The 21,986-nt window shown below is 44.4% G+C and overlaps 2 protein-coding genes across 14 annotated transcripts in view; one reads left to right on the forward strand and one right to left on the reverse strand.

The window, feature by feature from the left end:
- Window positions 1–1,279, reverse strand: part of PAN3 (poly(A) specific ribonuclease subunit PAN3) — a 71,045-nt gene extending 69,766 nt beyond the window's left edge. For all 8 annotated transcript variants that reach the window (XR_004305969.1, XR_001552735.2, XM_015852068.2 and 5 more), the window contains exon 1: window positions 765–1,279. Coding sequence is in view for 6 of the 8 variants with exons in the window: in XM_015852068.2 (XP_015707554.1) it covers window positions 765–1,215 (451 nt within the window). In the remaining 2 variants the exon portion in view is untranslated. The remainder of the gene's footprint in view (window positions 1–764) is intronic.
- Window positions 1,280–5,948: 4,669 nt separating this feature from the next.
- Window positions 5,949–21,986, forward strand: part of FLT3 (fms related receptor tyrosine kinase 3) — a 30,818-nt gene continuing 14,780 nt past the window's right edge. For 3 of the 6 annotated variants that reach the window (XM_015852058.2, XM_015852063.2, XM_015852064.1), the window contains exons 1-8: window positions 5,949–8,018; window positions 12,488–12,612; window positions 13,391–13,593; window positions 14,067–14,182; window positions 16,113–16,230; window positions 17,127–17,278; window positions 17,863–18,002; window positions 18,082–18,235. In XM_015852058.2, the coding sequence (XP_015707544.1) occupies window positions 7,916–8,018; window positions 12,488–12,612; window positions 13,391–13,593; window positions 14,067–14,182; window positions 16,113–16,230; window positions 17,127–17,278; window positions 17,863–18,002; window positions 18,082–18,235 (1,111 nt within the window). In that variant the 5' untranslated portion in view covers window positions 5,949–7,915. Of the gene's footprint in view, window positions 11,404–12,487; window positions 12,613–13,390; window positions 13,594–14,066; window positions 14,183–16,112; window positions 16,231–17,126; window positions 17,279–17,862; window positions 18,003–18,081; window positions 18,236–21,986 lie in introns of all 6 variants that reach the window. The other 3 variants (XM_015852060.2, XM_032442149.1, XM_015852061.2) reach the window with 3 other exon arrangements.

Genomic DNA, 21,986 nt, shown 5'->3' on the forward strand with positions numbered 1-21,986 from the left:
GAGCGGACACAGCTACACTGTGTTAAGACAAGGCACTGCCCAGCTCTCCCGAGCACAGAGGGTTCTCAATGGCATGAGCTCACCACCTGGGCTCCTGACACATGTATCAAACGCTGAGAGCTCTAGGCAGGAAGGAAGTTCAACATGGTTACATCTGCTTTTCAAATAAATAAATAAATAAATAAATAAAAAGAAGCGCCTGGATGTGAACACTGAGTCACTTAACGTAAACAAATACCAGCTTTATGACAGATCAATAACGCAGCCACGCAAAGAGACATGACACTTCGCAGGGAGCTGGGGCTGTGCTGAGCACAAACCGAGCCGGTTCCTGCAGCCACCGTGCACACGTATGGCTACGGAACCATCATTTACAAAACCACAGGCGTTATTTTTTTTAATGTGTGCGGAATAATATTTCAACGGGGACGCTCTAAACTTCCAACTTCAGACTCAGCCGGAGTTGTGTGCACGAGGCACGACCCAGGCTGCCCCTACCAACAGCTGGCCGGGCAGGGCACCGCCTCCCCTCTCTGCGGGCGGCGTTCTCAGTTGAGCCGGCCCTGCGGGGTGCCGCAGCCGCACAGACCCCCCTCCGAGCCACCCCTCCGCCCCGTCCCCGCAGGGTTCGGATGGAGCAGCTCACGGGGGCGGCCCGGGGAGCGGCCCAGCCACCATGGCTGTTGTTATTTGTTTCCGGTAGCAGCACGGCACGCTCGGTAACCGCCTCCCCGGCACCAACAGCGCGTCCTCCCCGTACTCACTCGCCAGCCGCGGGCCATCCAGCCCCGCGCCGCCACCGCCGCCGCCTCCTCCGCCGCCTCCCGCTCCCAGCTCGGCTTTCTTCGGCCCCACCACCGCCGCCGCCGGGCCCGGGCTGGCCCCGTGAGGCACCGGGTATCCGGGCCCGGCGGCGGCGGCGGCGGCCGGGGGGAGGCCGAGGGGCAGCGCTCCGAGGGGAGCGGCGGGCCCCGGTCCGGCGGGGGCGGCGCCGGGCTCCTCATGCAGGAACTGGCACTCCTCGCCGTAGAAGCAGGTCTTGTCCTTGGCGTAGTAGCGGCAGAACTTCAGCTTCACGGCCCCGCCGCCTCCTCCTCCGCCTCCTCCGGCCCCCGCCCCGCCGCCGCCGCCCGCCAGCCCCGCCGCGCCGACCCCCGCCGCCGGCGGCCCCAGCACCGGCGACGGCGAGGAGCAGGGCAGGCCGCTGGGGTTCATGGCAGCCGCCCCGCCGCCGGGGTCGGCACCATGGGGAAGGAGGGAGGGAGGGACGGGGCGGGGAGGAGGAGGAAGGGGCGCGGGGACCGCCGTCACCCCGGGGCTCCGGCTGCTGGAGGGGGAGGGGAAAAAAAAAAAAAAAAAAGAGGGGGAGGCGACTCCGCTCCGCTGGGGCGGCCCCGCGGTGGGGGGCGGCGGCGTCGCTCGGAGGTCCCGGCGCCTCGGGTTGTTTATGCCATTTTCCTCTTCCTGAGCGGCTGCACGGCCGCGCCTGCGCCGGAGCGGGGTATTGTGGGAACTGCCGCCGCCGGTCGGGGCGCGGGGGCAGCGGGTGGTTGTGGCGGCCTCGGGGCGCTCGGTGCCCCACGGCCCTGAGCGGGATCAGCGCGGTGCGTCCTGCCCCTCACAGCAACCGAGCTTTCCGGCTGTGTCGCCTTTGAGAAGTGGTTTTGCCCCCCAGCAGCTCCTTGAGGCTCCGCTGTGTCACCTGGGCAGCCCCTCGGGATGCTCTCCGGTTTTCCTCGGTCGCGTTGGTGTATTCACCCAGAATGGGGAGAGCTTTCAGGTGGGAAAGGCCTTTGGAACATATGGGGTCATGGAGGAGAATGGGAGTTAGAAGGTCCGGTGCTCAAGTTCAAGAAGTTCAACACAGCAAAGCGCAAGGTTTTGCACTTGGGCCAGAAGAACCCCAGGCACCTGTACAGGCTGGGAGGAGTGGTCCTTGAGAGCAGCTCGGCAGAGAAGGACCTGGGGGTCCTGATGGACGAAAGACTCAACATGAGCCAGCAGTGCGCTCTGGCAGCCCGGAAAGCAAATGGGATCCTGGGCTCCATCAGGAGAGGGGTGGTCAGCAGGGATAGGGAGGTGATTGTCCCTCTCTACTCTGCTCTTGTGAGGCCCCATCTGGAGTACTGTGTCCAGGTGTGGATCCCTCAGTACTAAAAAGACATGGAGATTTTGGAAAGGGTCCAGAGGAGGGCCACGAAGATGATCAGGGGGCTGGAGCACCTCCCCTATGAGGACAGGCTGAGGGAGTTGGGTTTGTTCAGCCTGGAGAAGAGAAGGTTGTGGGGTGACCTCATTGCAGCCTTTCAATACCTGAAGGGAACTTACTGCCAGGAGGGGAGTAAACTCTTCAAAAGGGCTGACAATAGCAGGACACGGGGAAATGGTTTTAAGTTAAAAGAGGGAAGATTTAGATTGGATGTTACGGGGAAGTTCTTCACTAGGAGAGTGGTTAGGCCCTGGAACAGGCTGCCCAGTGAGGTTGTGGATGCCCCGTCCTTGGAGCTGTTCAAGACCAGGTTGGACGGGGCCCTGGGCAACCTGATCTAGTAAATGTGTATGTTTGGTGGCCCTGCCAGGCAGGGGGGTTGGAACTACATGATCCTTGAGGTCCCTTCCAACCCGGGTCATTCTGTGATTCTGTGCTCACATGTGGCAGATGAGAGGAACCCAACAGCACCTGCAAAAGTCCTGTTATCAACAGTCTGAATATCAGCCCTTTTTCCAGGTATGGTGTCCTCTGGAAAGAAATCACAGAATTATCAAGGTTGGAAAAGACCTAGAAGATCATCTAGTCCAACCATTACCAATACTTCCCAGCTAAATCATATTCCTCAACACCACATCCAAGCGTTTCTTGAACACTCCCATGGTCGGTGACTCCACCTGGGCAGTGCATTAATCCCCTTCTAAAAGATCAGACTGAGTGAACTAGTTATATATGCATGTCAGAAGGCTGGGAGGGCAGCAGAAAAATGCTAATAGAGGGAGAACAAAAATCTCAGCTTTCACTCCGAGGTTTCCCAAGCACTGCGAATCTTTTATCCAGAGCTTTAGTACTGTGGATTTAATGGTATCAAGTTATCTTACAAGAGATTTCATGATACACATAGGGAAATACCTTTTCTGGGTGAACTGGTTGAACGTGAAATAAGTCCGTCCAAGCAAAGACTTCAATTGTGTAGCCACTCCCATTGCTGAAGTGTATTCTAACCTGTGTTTTCAGTCTTGTGAATCTGCTTTCCCACAGCTCTTCTGCTGATCCATGCACTTGTCTGCAACTGCATACATACAGGTTAGGAATGAGGATGCAAATGGGCTTGTGCACACACAACATACATTATTTCTGCCTCCATGCTGTAGTTCAGGTTGGAAACAACCACCCTGGATGCAGAAAGAGCTGAGATAGTGAAGTGGGCTGTGGCACATGACCCTGCCAGCTGGGGTGCACAGATAGCAGTGAGGCATACGGTATGATGCCATGGGGCTTTGGATACTCCTCCACCTGTGTTGATGGTAGTGATCATCAAACTCCCACTGAACAAGTCAGTTTGGAAGCAACCTTTGTCTTTTTGGTTTGGTTTGGTTTGAGGGGACGGGGGGGCAAAAGGGCCGGTAATGGAAAGAGGTGGAAGATGGCATGAGCCTCTTTTTGTGGCTCTGGCAAACTCTCACGTTTCCTATCATTTCTGTTAAGGTCTGGGACTGAAGACTGACCTGTTGCCATTGGGACCCTGACACCTTTTTATTCATCATAATCATGTGTTCCCAGCCAGTTTTATTTCCACTGCCTGTTCCTAGTGGCCAGCCAGGACTGTGAGGAGTCCCGTCAGCCATTCAGTATCCTTGAACTTCAACTTGTGCAGCCCACTGGGCACTCCTGCTGAGTAGTGATGATGTTACCATTATTTTCACAAAGCCAAGTCCCCTGTCTATTGAAGCTGATACCTCTATGGAGAACACTGCAGCTCCTCTCTCGGACACATACCCAGATTTATTTTGCACAATATCCAGGGAGAAAGAAAGGGAAAACAGATAAATGCCCCTGGGCCTTGTCCCAGTTTGTTTTCAAGTTAAAACTGCAGCGTGCTTTTTGACCCAGAAATGGGGAAATACTCCTGTATGCACATATACAGGCACAGCCAAGTGACAGAGCTTTTATGAGAGAGAGAACAAAACATTATGAGATTAAAAATAGATTGGGGAGGGGGGGGAGGGGGACGGGGGAGGAGATATTAAAAAGGAAATCCTTGGGAAGGAAAACCCTGCCAAGAGTTCTTTTCCCCAGCCAAATCAGGTTGCATGTGCCAAATAGCTCTCTCTTAGCATCAGAAACTGTGTTGAGAAAGCTCTGCCTGCTATTGAGAGAGACAGTTTCTCTTTGTGTTGACCCAAAATTAACATGTTTAGTAAACCATGTGGAAACAGATCCTGAAGCGCAGGCTGACATTAGATAATAGAAATGAATGGCAATACTTTTTGAGTGATAGAGTTATAGTAGCTGTGATTTTTATTTATTTGTTTTCTTTAAGGCATGGGCAAGACAGGTTTTGTTGGAAGGAATCTTGTTAAACCTACCAAGTAGTGGGGAAAATAATGCCTGAGCACTGTTGTTGGGGTGTTTTTTCTTCAACAGTACGAGTAAGTCTATTAGGAGATATTATCTCTGCTTAAAAAACTGCCCTTCCTTAATGTTACTGAAATACATCAAAGGACGTGTTTTTCAAACATGGTTTTGCATAATATGACTTTAACCTTTCAAGTCTATCGTGGTATATCATTAGGCAAAAAAAGAAAGAAAGAAAGTTAGCAAAATGTATGAAAATGTGTGTATAATCAGAGCCCATGGTAATATTAAAAGGAATTTAGCATACGTTTTTTGTTTTATGTTGTTGGTTTGTTGTTTTTGTTTTGGTTTGGTTTTTAAGTAATTAAGCCTGATAGCTCGGGATATAAAGCAACTGGTGTCTGAATTCTAAGGGAAACTGCCACTCTTGAGAGGATTAATCCACAACGTTACTTCATTTTTCTAGGTCTTCCTTTGAAGTGTTTGCAGCTGACTCATAGACAGTCGGGATGCTGGACTGAATGAACCAGGCCGCCATGGCAGTTCCAATGGGTCTCTAATGTGGTACTTGGTTTTACCATCAGTACATAGAAGAAGCCTAATTTTGCTTCTCACCAGATTCCCATTCATTTCACATTTCACTCAGTTAAGTTTTGAATTCAAATCAAGCAGCAAGTCAGGAGCTGACCCTGAAGTGCTCCTTCTTACACCTACAGTAATAATGTAGTATGCTAACATGTATGTCAGTTACGTATGGGGGGAGGTCTAGCCTTAGGCTAGAATTCATATTAGCACGAGCGATAAAACATACCAGCTTAGTGCTGGTAATCCAGCCTTACAGTTTAGCAAGGGAGTTTCCTACCTTGTGACAACTCCCACTGGAGCTGGCTTTATCTAACTGTTGCAGTGAAGGCCAGCCATAGTGTGACATAACATGGATAAAATCCTTGGTAACAGAAGCCACTGTGCTACAAGGGGACAAAGAAAAAACCTGCTGACTCAGAGAAATTCTTAGTGGTCATTTACATGCATATGGCATTTTTTGAGTTTCCCCTGCTCACAGTCCAAAGTGTTTAGAATTAAATAAATACAATGGATTTTATACTTTTATTTTGGCTACATCCAGCAGATATGGACTGTCCTGTGCTAGTTGCTGACATCTTCCACAGAAGCTTTTAAACTGAAAACAACACAAACATTTTGAGACTTCTGATATCAGAGCAACTGTATCACCAGCAACAGCTTCTGATACTTAATCATAGAATCACAGAATCATTAAGGTTGGAGAAGATCACTGAGGTCATCCAGTCCAACCATCAACCCATCCCAACCATGCCCACTAATCCACATCCCTCTGTGCCACATCTACACATTACAAACCTCCAGAGATGGTGACTCCACCACCTCCCTGGGCAGCATATCCCAATGCCTCACCACTCATTCTGAGAAGAAATGTTTCCTAACATCCAACCTGAGCCCCCAATGGCACAATTCGGGGCCATTTCATCTTGTCCTATTGCTGTCACCTGGGTGAATAGGCCGACCCCCACTTTGCTACAACCTTCAGTCAGGCAGTTGTAGGGAGTGATAAGATCTCCCCTGAGCCTCCTTTTCAACCAGACTAAACAATCCCAGTTCCCTTAGCCATTTCCCGTAAGATTTGTGTTCCAAATCCTTCACCAATTCTGTTGCTCTTCTTTGAAGACTGTGATGCTTTCCGATTAAGAAAGTTATTCCAGTTTGCATCTAAACCACAAAAAGACAACTATATTTAATGGAATCTCAGTAGCATCCAGTGAATACGTAAGAGAAAATGAAGCTCTTTCCCCACTTGCAAATTTCATTATAATGGATAGGCACCCACTCTTGGCACACATGGAGGTGTTCAGTCAGGTCGTCATCTTGCCACCCAACTGAGCACTAGCAGTAAAGGACTAGGGCAGATTTCTAGTTGTTTCGGAAGAACAAACTGTCTGCAAGCCAGTTTCTTAAGACAAAAGCTGTATGTAGATGTGCTATTGAAAGGAATGTAAAAAACAGAAGTGACATGGACCTACTGGAGCGTGTTCAGTGAAAGGTCTTGGAGTTGATTCGCATTGCATGGGGGGTGATGCATGAGTTTGGGATATTTGGCAGATGAGATAGGAGTGAAAAGGCTGGAATTGTTTGGCCTGGAGAATGAAGAGCTCAGTGGGGATCTCATCAATGTGTACCAATATCTGATGGGGGAAAGCAATGAAGATTGAGTCGGGCTCTTTTCTGTTGTGCCCAGTGAAACACAGGAGGTCATCCTAACCATCAGGAAACACTTCTTTGCTGTGCAGGTGGTTGAATACTCAGTCTGTATTTCTAAGGCAGTTTTGTAAGAGGCCATGTCCAAAACTCCATTAATAGTGCTAGCCTCAGTGACTTTTCCTCCACTTCTGCAATTATCTGTGGGATTTTTTTCTATGATTTCTTTTACGTGCAATATACCTGTCTAGCTCTGGTCCATATACATTTTTATTTAATCTTCCTAATACCAAAGAAGTACTTTCCAATACCAACCAAATCCATTCAAGATGTAATCTCTGGCAGGTTTCTAAGAATGCTTTATTGACATCAAGTTTATTTTCTTACATGCAAGCCTTCTGGGCAAGGATTGTTTATTTCCAGTTCCCGTAACACTGCAGAATGACTTTTTAGTTTCTAGCAAGTAAAAGTACTACCTCAGCGGGTGTAGCAAGCTGAAGGCAATGCAACAGTTTAGCCCATAAAAATGGATCCACTTTCTAAGGGACACAATATATGAATGTGGCAGCCCAGAGCCTGACTGCCCCTTTGGAGGGACAGGTCCAGTAACAATCCAGTGAAGAGGAACTCCTGCTGTAGGGGACTTCTGCATGCCAACCAACAATAAGCAACAAGAAGGCAGATGCTGAAGAGCTGCACACTGGGTGAAGCAGAGTAGGGACCAGCAGCCACTGATGGCTGTACCCCTGGAGGCCTGTGTCTGTGTGTGACCCCAGAGGCCTTTATTTTTGATCCCCTGAACAAGTCATCTGCGAAGCAGCCTCAGAGCATCTGGAGCTCACTTTGAGCCTTCCTGCAGGCAGCGCTAGTTCTCTCTTCCCTGTGGGGTAAGCACAGATCCTGGCCACCGCCACACTCTCACTCTTGACACAAGTCCCCAGGTTGGGCAGCTGCTTCCCCTGTCTGGAAGAAAGCCAGATGCCACCAGGGCAGAGCCCTTACCACCACTGGTAACATCCCTCAGCCCAAAAGAGGCCCCTCAGCTCCCTGGCACACAGCTGTTTCCTTCAGTCTCAAGTCTGTGGTTCTAGATTTTGAAGAAGTAGTTTCACAGTGATGTGTGCCCTGAAGACACCACCTGCATGTCTGGGTCGCACACACTGGGGCTGGGGACAGCGGGGCATCACCAGCATGGCAGTGTGTCTGCTGCACCTACAAGGTAAGGTCTCCTCAACCCTCTCCTCGAACCTCCCAACCTCTCACTGCATGCCTTCGTACCTTGCCTTTCTTTCTCCCCTGGCTTCTTATCCATTCCTTTTCTCCTGCATCTTTTCATCCTGCTTTTCTTCTGTCTTCTGTGTGTCCTCCTCTCTGTCTTATCTCTCTGATCTCCCAGCCTGGCTCTTGTCCTGATGCATTTCATGCTTGGGGCAAAAAGTACCTAAATGCAGTGGGGTATTTTTGTATTCCTGACATATATGTATTAATACCAGGTTGATACGATCACTCTGAACAACATACCTGCAGTTTTCTGGGTAAATAATCTGAGTGAGATATGTTGAAATATGCATCTGTATCAGCAGGTTTTGTTGTCGAACCATCTAAATAGAAGGTGTGATATTAATATCTAGCAAGTGTTTCTGGTTTGTTGGAGAGAAATTGTGCCAACATTTCAACTGCTAAGAGAAAAGAAAATAACAGTTTCTTTTATCTCAAATGCCTCCAACTATTTCTTTCTGGCTTTAAAATAAATGACTCGTTCCAATCAAACTTGATCTTGCTGATTCAAAATCCAAGGCCAAAAAAATAAGTGTTGGTTTTTCTGTTGTTTTTATTATTATTTTTTCCTGGTTTCTTCTGCTCTGATGCATTCCTGGGAAAGTTATTTAACAACTTGAGGTCCATTTTGATCTCCACATACAGGAGTAATATTTACTTCAAAGAGCAAATCCTAGATGTTATTCATTCATGCCTGACACTCTGCATGATGTACTGAAGGGAAGGTGGAGAAAAATGAAAATGAGTATTTTATGATCTCCTGCTTTGCATGATTGCTGATACTATTACTAAGTAGTAGCAGTCAAAGATGGATTTCTGTGTTTGCTTCTTGACCAAGCTGTGCTAATCTTGCTGGCTGTATAACAGAATAAACAACAACAATTAACTTCTGGGGTATGGTAGATCTCAAGCAGATGACTTTTCACAAGAAATTTTGATGGTAAACTGTTAAGCATTTAATGAGTTATATGTAATTTCTTAAAGATGGGTATGTTACCTGTAAAAATCCATGTAATATCTAGAGATAAGCCCTAATAGTAAGTTGAGTGGACACATAGACTGTATCTGTATGATGAACCATAACCATCAGAAATTGCAACACTTAGCCAGCAAAAGGAAAGGCAAACTGCAGTAACATCTGGAGGAGAATGTCCCCAGCATGTGCAGAATGAAGGCATCAGATCTGCCTATGAATTATACACTCAGAATTGCAAAAAAAATTCAAGAAAGAAGAAGCATCTTGTCAGTGTTTTTTGCTGGAATAAATAATACCCAGCAGCAAAGAACGTAATACCAAGAACTTTAGAAAATAACAAATACAGTACAATATATATGTAAATGCAGATATATGTATTAAAAATACCACTCCAGTTGCTCATCTTCTTAATGTTTTCTGGTTATCCTAAACAAGAGTTTGTGGTTAATGATAATATTATCTGGTGTACAGCATTAGTGGATGAGGTGGGAGGATGGATGGGAACTGAGGCAGTAATAGAGCTTCATGTTTCACAAGAGAACTTCTGTGATAAACAGAGGCTTTCAGAGACCTTTCTCACCAGAGGAATCTTTCTTTTAACAACTGCTCCTGCCCCCTTTATTCGTGTTGCACCCGCTGCTAGTGAGAGCTGCTCATGGAGTTTTATGCAATTTCAGAGCACCTGAAAGAAACAAAGCTCCGAGCTGTTAAGATCTCAGCGTGGCTGGCAGATGAGAGGAAATTTTGTATGAGCAAAGACTGCAAACTCAGGCCCTAACAGGCTCTGGATTAGATTAGGTGGTATCTGATTGCACAAAAACCCTCTGTTCCTTCCACATGGCAAAGAACCCCAATACTATAAGACACCACATTCTTCCTCTTTAAGGGGAACCTTCAAAATGGGTGGCACCCAGCAGGATGCATCTGAATCCCAGCAATAGGACCCAGCAGCTGGCAGGATTTGGCCACGTCCCAGCAGTCAACCCTCTGCTCTCTGGCACCCATCTGGTGAGCAGTCCAGAGCACATTCAGAAGCTGAGCTCAGCTACAAGCAAAGAAATTAAGTTGATCAGCACCGCAGGGGGAATCCAGTTGGATCCTAACTATGATCCCTGTCCTGAAGCATGCAAGGACCCCAAAATAATATAGCACAGAGCTGAATCCAAGCTTCCCCTTCATTTGTTCCTGCATTTCTGAAAATGCAGCTATTGAAAGATACTAAAGTTCATGGCATAAGCTCAGTAGTGTTCAAGATCTTGTGCTCTTAACTGAAAACCTACTTAGGGTCACTACGTTGAGCTAGTTTTTCTGAGTATCACCATAGAAGTGCTCATTGCAAAAGGCAGGGATGAAAACATAAAGCAAATGCTGACGGAACTGAACTTGGAAAGTAAAACATTCACAGAGCAGAAATGTGGAAGAGTGGGAGTATAGAGGCAGAAAGTAATTCCAGTTTCGTCTAGCAGCAGTATTGTTTTATCCCAATGATCTCACATTTTTAAAAGGAAAGTGGGAACTAAAAATCAGAGTTTGGAGACAAGAAGGAGCAGCACTTCTCAAGTGGGCTGAGAGACCTTATTTCCCATGTGACTTAACCCCACTGCTAATGATTGAAATACATTTAAGAGCATGCTATGGCATTCTGAGCAGAAATACAATGTCAAATGCTTCCTAAAGGGATCTGTAAACCTTCAAACACAGACAATACCCTAAAAGATGCCGTTGTGTTTGAAGGTTAGACTCCTCTATCTTCCGTGAGGATTAAGAAGTTAACAAAGCTAGACTGGTATCTGACTAAATGTTCTTTGCCTATTTCCCATTCAAAGGAATGGCCCTTCAGGCTGTCCCTGTTCACACCCTCACCCACTGTCCAGAAAGGAAAAGACAGTGTACTGTAGCCTGCTATGGAACCTTGTTTTCATTTAAAAGAGAAGTTTTACAACAGTGGGATGACAAGTGGTATCATTTCACTTTCCGCAGTGTTCTGTTTTCGTTTCTCTTCTGGGCAGATCCTTTTCTCACCATTGATGAGATGCTGGAAATGTCATACCTTTACCTTTTGGTACTTAACTAAAGCAGCACTTGCTTGCAGGAAAGCAGTAATTCTACAGATACTGGTAGAAGTGCTGGAGCGTGTCAGGTAATGAGCCTGGAGTACTTAAACACAGAGTAGTTCAAAATAAAAAGAGTTACAAAGCAAACTTACTTATGTCATTAACAGAGCTCTCTCTCTGTTTGCTTTACTTCAGCATTGTCTATCCAGCTCGTTAATAGCACAAACATGTGCCATCCCTGTGAGCAAACATCCTGTAGAAAATGCTCAAGAACAAGGACAGCTCAGCACCACTTGGTAATTAGTGGAGTAATTCTGTGGCTGCGTTGCTCCAGTGCTTCTTTACCCAAAGAATTACCCCTTCATTCACAGAATCACAGGATGGCTGAAATGAGAATGGACCTCTGGGGGCTACCTGGCCCAATCCCTGCTACTGCAGGGGTACCCAGAGCAGGGTGCCCAGAGCCATGTCCAGGTGGCTTAGGAAGGTCTTCCAAAAACCAAAAAGGGATATTCTCAGCAGACCCAGTTACCCTTTGTAAACTGGATTGTTAGTAGCTGGAATGGCACAAGCTGTGGGTTTCAGTGGGCTCCCTGCAGATTAGTCACTGTGGGGTCAAGGTCCAGCTATATCTATCTGTCACTGATCCAGCTAGTCCCATGCAAAGCAGACAAAATGAATAACAAGTAAGAGAACAGTTCAGCTGTTTGAGCTGAGCTTTTATCTGCAACTCACATGGTGGGTAGATAGAAAGTTTTCTTAATGAAATGAGAGGCAAATAAGAATTTGAATACAACCCTATAGCTCTTCCTCAGGTAACCACAAACCAGAAGAGGCAGGACAACTTCAGTCTTCAGCATTTGCTTCGTGCTAAGGCATAACTGTTTTCAGATTAAAGCCATGAATTACAGACAAAAAACTGCCGGCCGCGGCAGGGGCGCCCCCTCGTGGTCTCATGTCCCCCCTGCGCTTTAGCGAGTCCGCGGGCACCGAGCGAGAGCTCTGTGCGAAGGGCAGGTTTTTCCCTGTCTGCGTATGCATAGGTCTCTGTGAAATCCTAATTCAGTTTATGGCAACAAGAGGTCTGGCTGGCTGCAACGAGAACCAGATTTCTCCTACCGCATTCGGCTACGTTTGGGACAGACTCTTAAAGTGTGGAGTGTCTGTGGTGTTGAAAGCTTCCCCAAATCGCTTCTGCATTTAGTCTTGATACACAAAGGCAGTCTGCAAATGCACACACATATAGTTATGTATTTCTACTGCCTTCTAACCAAAAAATCCCACAATCTTTCTGTTTTGTTATGTCTTATTTTCATTAAAATGGTTACCCCTGGGCAGAGAGATAGACAATAACTTTTGCTTTCTACTTCTGTTTTATAGTTCTTGTTATGACAGCCATGACTTTCACTTCTGCAACGAATCAAAGCACATCTGAGATTATGTGCGTGTTTATCAGACAAAGGGACGGAGTTTTAAGGACAGAAGAAACATCAGTATCTTCCAAGGTAAGGGAGACATCTAAGACGGTTCTTCAGTGGATCTGCTTACTTGACACCTCTTCCTTTAGCTAAACTTAAAGACTCATTAGTCTGCCATCAGCTATCTGAGTGCCTGCAGAGCTTTCCATTTGCAGTTCACCATTAGCAGTATGCACTAGTGAGGAAATGAATGGTGTGCAGTCACCCAAGCCAAACACTCTCTGCCCAGTGAAGCCCATGAGCATCTGAGGTCTGTCTGGATTCCATGATGGCAAGTATTGGGACAGTGAAAAACATTCTGGCCCCACCTTTGCATTGAAGTCTCAAAAATAAAGTTTTCATTGTAGTTATCTGTCCTCCCAAGAGGAATCCAAGAGGATTCTACAAGAAGGGAAGCAAAAATGAGAGCAAAGCACAGCCACTATGTGAAACTGTAATGTTTCTGGCCGAAGTTGCTCTGTTATGGCCTTTCATAGAGAACAGAATTAACTAATGCAACATGAATCCTATTAGGCTTCTTTGTGTAGTAGAATTCAACATAGAATCATAGAATTACTCAGGTTGGAAAAGACCTCAAAGATCATCAAGTCCAACATATTTATGAATGTTTGACAGAAGGAAAAAAACAGGAGTATGTTGAAGGTGTTATTTTAGTGCAATATCTCTTTACATTTGGGAACTAGGAGGCACTGTTAATTTATGAAGACTTTCCCAGAAGACCATCCTTTGATGACATTTGAATATGAAATAGCAAACAAAGCTAATTGCCACTGAATACACAACAGTCTGTTCTATTGTGTTGCAGATCTCTAATATTTTGGAAGATCTTGAGTGCCATTTGAATTCTCAGGGTGCAGAGAACATATATGAACCAACTAAAAAGGTGGAAGCGAATGTGTTTGAAGATATTGAATTAAGAGTAATAATGAACATTTCAGAGATCATTTCCTGCCACTGTTTTTTTAGAGAAGTCCAAGCATGTGAGCCTACATTGGATTCAGATAACCAGTAAGTCAAGGAATGTACTGAATCAAAGAACATGGTAGGGATTGTTTCTCTTAGGATACAAACATACGTTGTGCATGGCTTTGTTTGTGTATGATTCCATGTTATGCATTAACTTTTAAAATCCTGTCATCAGTTGAAGGTAATTGCCTCCAAGTGCAGGGCTTCTGGGATGGGACTGTAGGTAGAGTACTTCCCTGTGAATCTCTCCAGTTGTTCTAAGTCCATCCTTCCCAGTGCTCAGCTTTAGTCACGCACTTGGGTACTTGTGCTTGTAAGGTCCTGTGGTGCTGCATGGGTAGGAAAATAGATTAAAACACTTTGGGGTAAAGGCTGCCATGTAAATAATGAGTACTGATATATCTGAATACCTTTTCATGCTGTCAAGCACAGAGCTAATGGAGCATATACTATTATTGTGACTGAAGCACATTACCTTCCAGTTAACAAAGTTGACTTTATCTCCTGTTTTGTAGGTATGTTATTTCTTTGTCTTTTTCTCAAATAAAAGAAACACAAGCTGGAAAATACACTATCTCAGTCATCAGTAAAAACAGCAATTACACCATCATTGTTCCTATTCTCATCCGAAGTAAGTATGTCTCAGACAACAAGATTCACTCCATCAGCAGGTCTCAGAGGAGAGGCTTGAGATCACCCAAAGCATGGAGGCATCTCTCTTCCCAAACGCCTCTTTTCATCTGCTGAGCTCATGCTGGGTGCCACTTCTCTCACGTTACGTGTTTCAAGCACCTTCTGAGGTCTGCACAGAACTTGTAGCTGTCTTCAGTGGTTGAAGTCAAAACCACAGACTGCTTTACTGCATGCAAGTTAACTTTCACTAGCTGATAACAAGCAGATGAGCAAATGAAGATGTAAATGTGCAACAGCCCTCTTCTCTGCTCTGAGAGATTTCCCTCTGTGCCAAAAGAGTTGGATAAAGGGTGGTTGTTGTGTGCTCCCAAAGCTTGTGGGCTGCCTTTTTCTTGTATGTGGATTTATTTGTTCTTAGTGGTCTCAGAGTAAGATACACCAGCCCTACAGCTGCTCAGCACAGAGATGCTGGCACTGTAACTGCTGAGACCAGCAAGACATGGCAGAGCTCAAACAAGCTGCAGCTTTGCAGATTTGGTTGAATTTCCCCAAGGTCCACACAGGGGACATCCCCGAGGATGGAACAGAATTCAGTTTTCCATTTCCTAATAGAGTTGTCCGAGAAAATATTTTTCAAGACTTGAAATGATTTCTCTTTCTTTTCTAACAGACAGGAAATGACATTTTGTTTTGTCTGGAAGGGCCCACATCTAAATGCAAAACTCACAGATTTTAAAGGTGTTAAGGAAAAGAAAGCAAAAAAAATCAATCCAAAGAGCTGAAACTCTGACAGAGTTGTTAAGACTAAGCCCCTTTAGAGGATGATTAAATAGCAAGCATTATTACTTGCCTTGTTTCTAATAAACTGTGACTAGTCAACATTTAATCAACATTTTTATGCCTTCTTTATTTGATTTAAAAATATTTCTTTTTTTCACTCTCAGATGCCTGAATTGTCACCTCCAGTTTCTCCTTATTTTATCTGAAGACCTATTGGGTGTCCCAATTATAATTTTAAGAGCTTCATTGAAAGGACAGGGTATTAAACTTTGATTAAAATTTACTTTCAGTACCACGTCAATTAGGCTTTAGAGGTAAAAAATGTTATTACTTGCACAAGCGAGAGCAGTTCAAAACTGTCTCAGTAAAGATCTTTTCCATATCAATGGCTTGGATTGCGCTATCTGCTCCTGTGAACCTAGTGCTATAATTACTTCTCATAAGATCCTTCACGCTAGATGTGAACCCTTCAACTGAGATGTGACTCTCTATAGGTAAAGAAAAAGCCCTCTGGGCCAAGCTTGTAAGAGAGAAATGAACAAGATATTAAAAAGCCAAAATTATTAGTTTCGCCTTAATGTGTCACCTTACCGGAAATGAAAGCATGGCTCTAAAGAAAATGTCAGTCTCTCGGTTGGAAGTTGTAATGTAAGATGACCTATGTGGAGAACCCTGCTGCTGATAAGGAGTCGTGGTCCCCTGCTGTTCCTCCACTGTGTCTGACTTGCATGCAACAATCCTATCTGGGACTGAGATTTTGTAGTCTCAACAGCTGCTCCACCAAAGGCCAGGGGCTTGGGATGTGGTTTCCAAAGGTGTCTGTGCTCCTTCCCATGGGATGACTGGTAGCCACATCCAATTAACACCAGCACATTAACACCAACATAACAGCAAGGTGTCAGCCTCAGGGTCATTATCTGGTGCAGGTCTCTGATAATAATCTGTTCATTTAGCAAATAAAGACAGAAAAGCCCCTGAGACCAACCCTCCATATGCTCAGGGTTGAATCATTTCATTCTCCCCCAGCAGTGAAACCTCACGGAGTAAGTTTCATCTCTGTGACTTCATGTACTGTGAGATAAGCAAGGCAATGTCTGCTCGATAATAATTATTTCAGCATTTTTAAACCGTTGCATGATTTTTAACAGGTAAACCGGGCAAACCCTATTTCAGGATATCTGAAAAACTGGGTGTAATAGAGTGCGTATCAGAGAGCTACCCCCAGCCCTCTGTGAAGTGGACATTTTGCAAAGCACGTGGAAAGAGGTATGACACAGGTTTTTATGTATAATGAACCTCTAGACTGAGAGCTTACCAATTTCTGATGAGGAAAGGAGAAGCTTTGTTCTGCTGGGTCTGCCTGGAGAGTTGGCTGTAGAATGAAGAAGAACTTTGGTTCATGTTTGCAGAGCTGCACACCCATGTGTCTGCATGACTCACTGTTGGAACTTTGGAGCACATATTTCGTAGAAATGTTGGCTGTTGCACTCTTTTGGAAACCTCCAGCACTTGGCTTGGAAATGTTGTTCCAGATTTTGGCATCTTAATGTTACCAGAACAAATCTAAAGTATCTCCTTTCCCTCTAGTTTTTTTTCACTTTAAAAAGAAATATGCTTGCATTAAAGCTGGGAAGAAGTCATAAGGGATCGTATCATTTCCTATCTAGATGATTTTTTCTCATTCTATTAACATATTTGATTGATTCCTCAACTGTATGAATGTGCTCAAGTAAGCAGCACATAAGCTCAAAGCAAACAGACCTCAGTGTGTCTCGTACCCTGGCCATAGGGAATACCTTTCTCTGCTGTGTGGCAATGTGGGATCTGGGATTTCATTTCTGCTGGATTTACAGCAGTTTCCATCATCATGAATACAGGGATGTGATGTGAAAGCCCAACCTATATGATTTCTCTGTTTAGCTATTGAATTACCCATTCATGCACCATTTTCAGAGTATTTGGGGGATTTCAGATCATTCTTATGCCTAGGCTGTGACATTTTTATTTTCTTATCTTTGCCTTTCCTAGTTCCTTTTATTTTGCTGTGTAAGATCAAATTTTCCCACCATTGTTTGCATATTCTCATGGCTTGGAGATTTATCAGATTTATTCGCTTGAGGTTAACCAAATAAGTCAGTGAATAATTGTGCTTGTAATTACAGCTGCCTTAATAAAATGCATGAAGAAAATGGAGAAATAGATGGCATACAGAAGGTACAATATGAATTATATCAGAGTGAATTGTTTGAAACTTACATATGGTGCTGTGCAGCTAATGACCTGGGCAGAGAATGCTCCAGTCTCTTCACTATAGGTAACTTTCCCAGAGGGTTTTTGTATGTGTGAGCTGGATCCTGCTGCTGGAGTTGGTTGCACAGCTTGCCTGAATTCACTTTCTGGACTAAGTTGTTTGTAACCACTGGAACAAATCTATCAGTGAATGCAATTGCTCTGTCTTGTATTTAATCCTAAATCATTACAGCTATTTTGTGGTCTCTGTAAACAGCCTCTTGCCTTTTCTAAAGAGCTATCATCCATTTCTGCATGCTTTTAAGGCTCTGTTGTTGTGGATGTGCTTCAAAATATCCTTAAAGCATAAAATTTTTGTTTGTTAGTCTTTTGTTTTTTTTTTTAATAAGCCTGACTTGTGCTAAACGCCATGCTGAACCATGCTATATATATACAGCTTGTAGATCATGACAAGCATTTGGTTTGAGATATCTAATCTACCAGATTTCCTGATTTCATGGTTAATGAGTAATTTTCTCAAATTCTAATGATCATTCTAATATGATAATGGATGTCTATGCAGCATTAGAAGAACAAATATAGATTTAAATGAGTGTTTTTCTAGGCAGAATCATAGCCATTGTTTTGTGACCATGCTTCGTTTTGTAGATTTAAGTCAAAGACCAGCAGCACCTTCAGCTGAGTTATTTCTCAAAATTGGGGAGCCACTGCTGATCAGATGCAGAGCTGCTTATCAGAATTACAAATTCAGAATCAATTTATCTTCTGAAAACAAAGAAGCACAGCAGGTAAGAAACCGGTATGTTTTAAAACAAGCAATACTAGGCACCATCAACTGATTAAAAGGAAATCTCTGTTGACATCCAGAAGCACCGGTTTGAGGGGTTGGAGTACCAAACAGACCGCTCAGCCATTCGGATCCAGTACATGTTTACTTCAGCAGCGAGAAAAGGAGACAGCGGACGTTATACCTGCTCTTCTACAGCTCATCCAAATCAAACTGCTTTGGTTACTGTTTTAGGTAATGCTAACCCCAGTGTTAATTTTGTCCCTGGGCTGGCTGTTTTGCTTTGTTTTCAGTATAGTAGTTCCTTGCTTGCAGGTGTGTAACACATGTTCCTGGTGATTTCTAAGAACAAATCCTGTTTACACTTAGCAACAGATTAGGAGAGCCAAGAGATTAATCTGAACTGAGTCATTCAGGACCCTGACGATAACATACTTTTTTCTTTCCAAATTGCTTTCCAAATAACTCTCATTAAAAGACAGCACTTTTAGAGGTGAAATGAACAGGCACTGTTGGGAAGTTTCGTGGTTATTTCTTTATGCACAGGCTGAGGGTCAACTCATGATGTTGTAGGAGACTCCAAACCAGTGTGACAGAAAGCCATGGCAGCTTTTTGTGGGGACACTAAGCTACTGGCAGCTTTGCCCCCGGGGCTTCTGGGCATAGGAACTTTTATGCTACCAAGTCAGAGTAAGGCAGATACAGAGCATACAACTAGAAGAAAAGCCTTTCAGAACACACCATTTCTGGAGCTGGCAAAGAGTATTACGAGCATGACCTGTCCCGGTGTTTAGGTATTAGTGCTCTGTATATGAGTTTGGCCACAGTCTGAAGACCACCAGCTCAACTACTCAACTACTACGGTCTTAACTACTGTGATATAGAATTGTTCTATTATGACTCCATCCTGAGTTTTGGAAAGTTGTAGCCATAACCTCGGTCTCCTCACCACATCCTCCATCTGCATCTGCCTGGTATGGAGTCTCTTACTTCATCTGCAAGCACAGTCCCTTCAGGGGCTCATTGCTGCAACACAGAAAAAAAGCAAATAGAAAGTTTGCATCAGGTCTGACCTGGGTCTGATAGGAAGCAACCAAACAATTGCAAGTCTCTTGGAGGTGACATTCTCACCCAAGACACAGAACAAAAGAGAAAAATCTATTTCATTTTCTGGCAAGGGAATGACTGACAAATGGCCATTTCAGTTTGCTAAACTATTTAGGGAAAAGAAAATTTGCAAAAGAATTCTAGTTCAGTTACCTGTGGAACTAGTAGCAGAATGAAAACTTTTGCATGAAGTGTGAACAGTGTGCAAAGAGATCATGAACAACCCATTATGACAGAGCTGGCAAAATGCCTCACAAGAGACATGCTGCAGCTGTGGTGGTAGGAAGGGAAACCTGAAGCTCCAGAGACAACTGCTGCTTTGTTACTGGCTGGTTTGTCTTCTGCTTCTCAGGCACTGAAGTGAACCATTCTCCTAACACCGAGCTACCCAAGGCCTGAACATTCAAAAAATCTCAAATATACCAAAGGAAAATTCATCCTACTTAGGCAACATGTTAATCTAAAAGCCAACAGTCTTGACATTATCCCATAACAGTTCCAGCAGCAAACCTATTTCTCAGGTGGAGATAATATGCTAACTAGGCATAGGTCTGGAAATAAGGCATAAAAAGGAAAGCTGTAGCCTGGGCAGTGCTGCTGAAGTCAATGCTGTGAGCCATTTTGTGACAGCTATGTGTGGAGTTGGGCTCTCCACCCCCAAGATTCAGACTCCCCAAAGCACACATCATAACTGATCTTAGATGTAGCTACTGTCAGAGTTTGCAATGCCTAAGCTTGGGGTGGTAGGAAGTGAGACTACTTGCCCTGGTGTCTTCATAAATGTCTTTTCCAGTGTAATATCCCCTTTTCAGCTTCTGCCTACTTTTGAACAGGAAGTTCTGCAATGATTTACAATAACTGAGTGTGATACCTGGGTAGGGTAAAATTCTCCTCTTTTTCTAGTACCAGTGCTCATTTCAGAAATATCAGCTTTGATCCCTAAACTCTTAGGTCTAAGCATCATATGATAGGAAACACGTGAGTCACTCTCCATTCAAGGTTGTAAATTTGTAACTTGAATTTTGTTTTTATTTCATTTTGACCCCAGTATGCCCAACTATGGGGGTTGTACCCTGCTTAATATCACTTTATACTTGTGAAACCTCTGCAGACTCCTTGGCTTTGCTTTGAAAATATCTGTTGGATTAATGAGAGGAGATGTTACTTACCTCACACTTCCCTTTCCAAGGTTATACATGGACATCACATGTAGCACTTCTGATGTGTCACAGCTTTTAGCTTAATATATTAATGACAGCCATTGCCAGAGCGGGTCGGTGCTGGCACACCAAGTTCAATTTCAGCAGTTATACATAAAGAAATTTCATGTATGTGTGACAGGGTAGCAACCTCTGAAATGCCTGGTGTCCTACTTTCAGACCGTCACTGCTCATGAATCTGCACCTATAGCTACACTAGGATTGGTGGTGATGTAACTTTACCAAGCAGTTGGGACACTTTTGCCTAGGGATTTTGTCTAATACAACTATACTGATGGATGGCCTTCTGGTCTCCAACACCTCATAGCCAGACACATCTTGCTTGTTCTTTGCTACTTGATACTTCAGCAGCTTATCTCATCCTCCTCAGTTGGTCAAATCAGGCAGGGTGCTTAGACACTAAAAGCTAAACAGAGATTGTGCCAACAGCTGCAGCTGCAAGGCTTTGTGTTCCTGCAGGTCTTATCTTCAGTTTCAACCAGTGCTGAGTAAAGAACTTTTAGCAGCATGCAATCTGAATTTGGGAATATGCAAGATGTTTTATAACACTTATGAAGTTTCAAGTAGCAACAAACAAACATAATAAAGGCTGTGGCACGAAAACTTTGATTCCAGCCCCCAAAATGTCAGCTCACCTCTCTATCATTAAAAATCATGTTCATTATTTCTCTGGCAGAAATACCCTTAAATGTACCATAATAATAATAATAATAATAATAATAATAATAATAATAATAATAGTAGTAGTAGTAGTAGTAGTAAGCTAATAATTAATGACTAATACTTCTACAGTGCAGTTTTTTCACCATGTGGATGATTTAACACTGGCATGAGTTTCCCATAAGTCCGAACTCAACCGGACACAGGTCTAGACAGCCTTGTCTTGTTGGACCTCCTCTGAGCATCTCCAGAGCTCACTAACGCCTATGATTCTGTGATATTCACAGAGCTGATCCTAGCTCTGCTGATGCCATTTGGACTGTTGCCTCCCACATATTCCTGCTGTTCAGTCTCTTGGGGTTGAAATCAATGCAGCTCATGAGACATCTAGCCCCAGCAGTGACTTAGGTTCCTCCAGCAGATAGTGGCATGAGGCAAGTATTTGCAGAGAACACTTCAAGATATCTTTGTTATCTTCCGTTCTAGGATGGGATATATGCAGAAATGCCCACCCCCTTCCACTGAATGTATCAGAGGTCCAAAGTCGCTTAGGAGGGTCACTGAACTTCAGATAGCTCCATTAGGTGAGACCAATCCCACGCAAGCAAGGAAAGCACCTGCAGTACATGTTCAGTGCACACCTTCACAATGCTTTCACATGTTAAAAAATAATTTTAATTTAGATGGAGAAATAAGTGAGCAGTTATAAGACTTATTTACAAAACTTTCTGCTCATTTCACAGAAACTACTAACATCTGTTTATGCTGGTGGTGCCACATGGTTTTATTCTGTTAGACACAGCTGTTAGCACCCGTAACACACAACTAAGGCAAACAAAGAAACAATAGTGGAGTTACTGGACCTGAGGTTCTGTAGGGTGGGTAGAGCAGAAATGGTCTCGTCTGACCATATCCACAACTCCAGCAGATATCACACAGTCTCAGAGCAGAATGCAGTGACATCACCGCACCACTTCACTTTTGAAGCTTTATCTTCC

The sequence above is a fragment of the Coturnix japonica genome, chromosome 1 (assembly GCF_001577835.2).
Source record: "Coturnix japonica isolate 7356 chromosome 1, Coturnix japonica 2.1, whole genome shotgun sequence".
Classification (NCBI taxonomy): domain Eukaryota; kingdom Metazoa; phylum Chordata; class Aves; order Galliformes; family Phasianidae; genus Coturnix; species Coturnix japonica.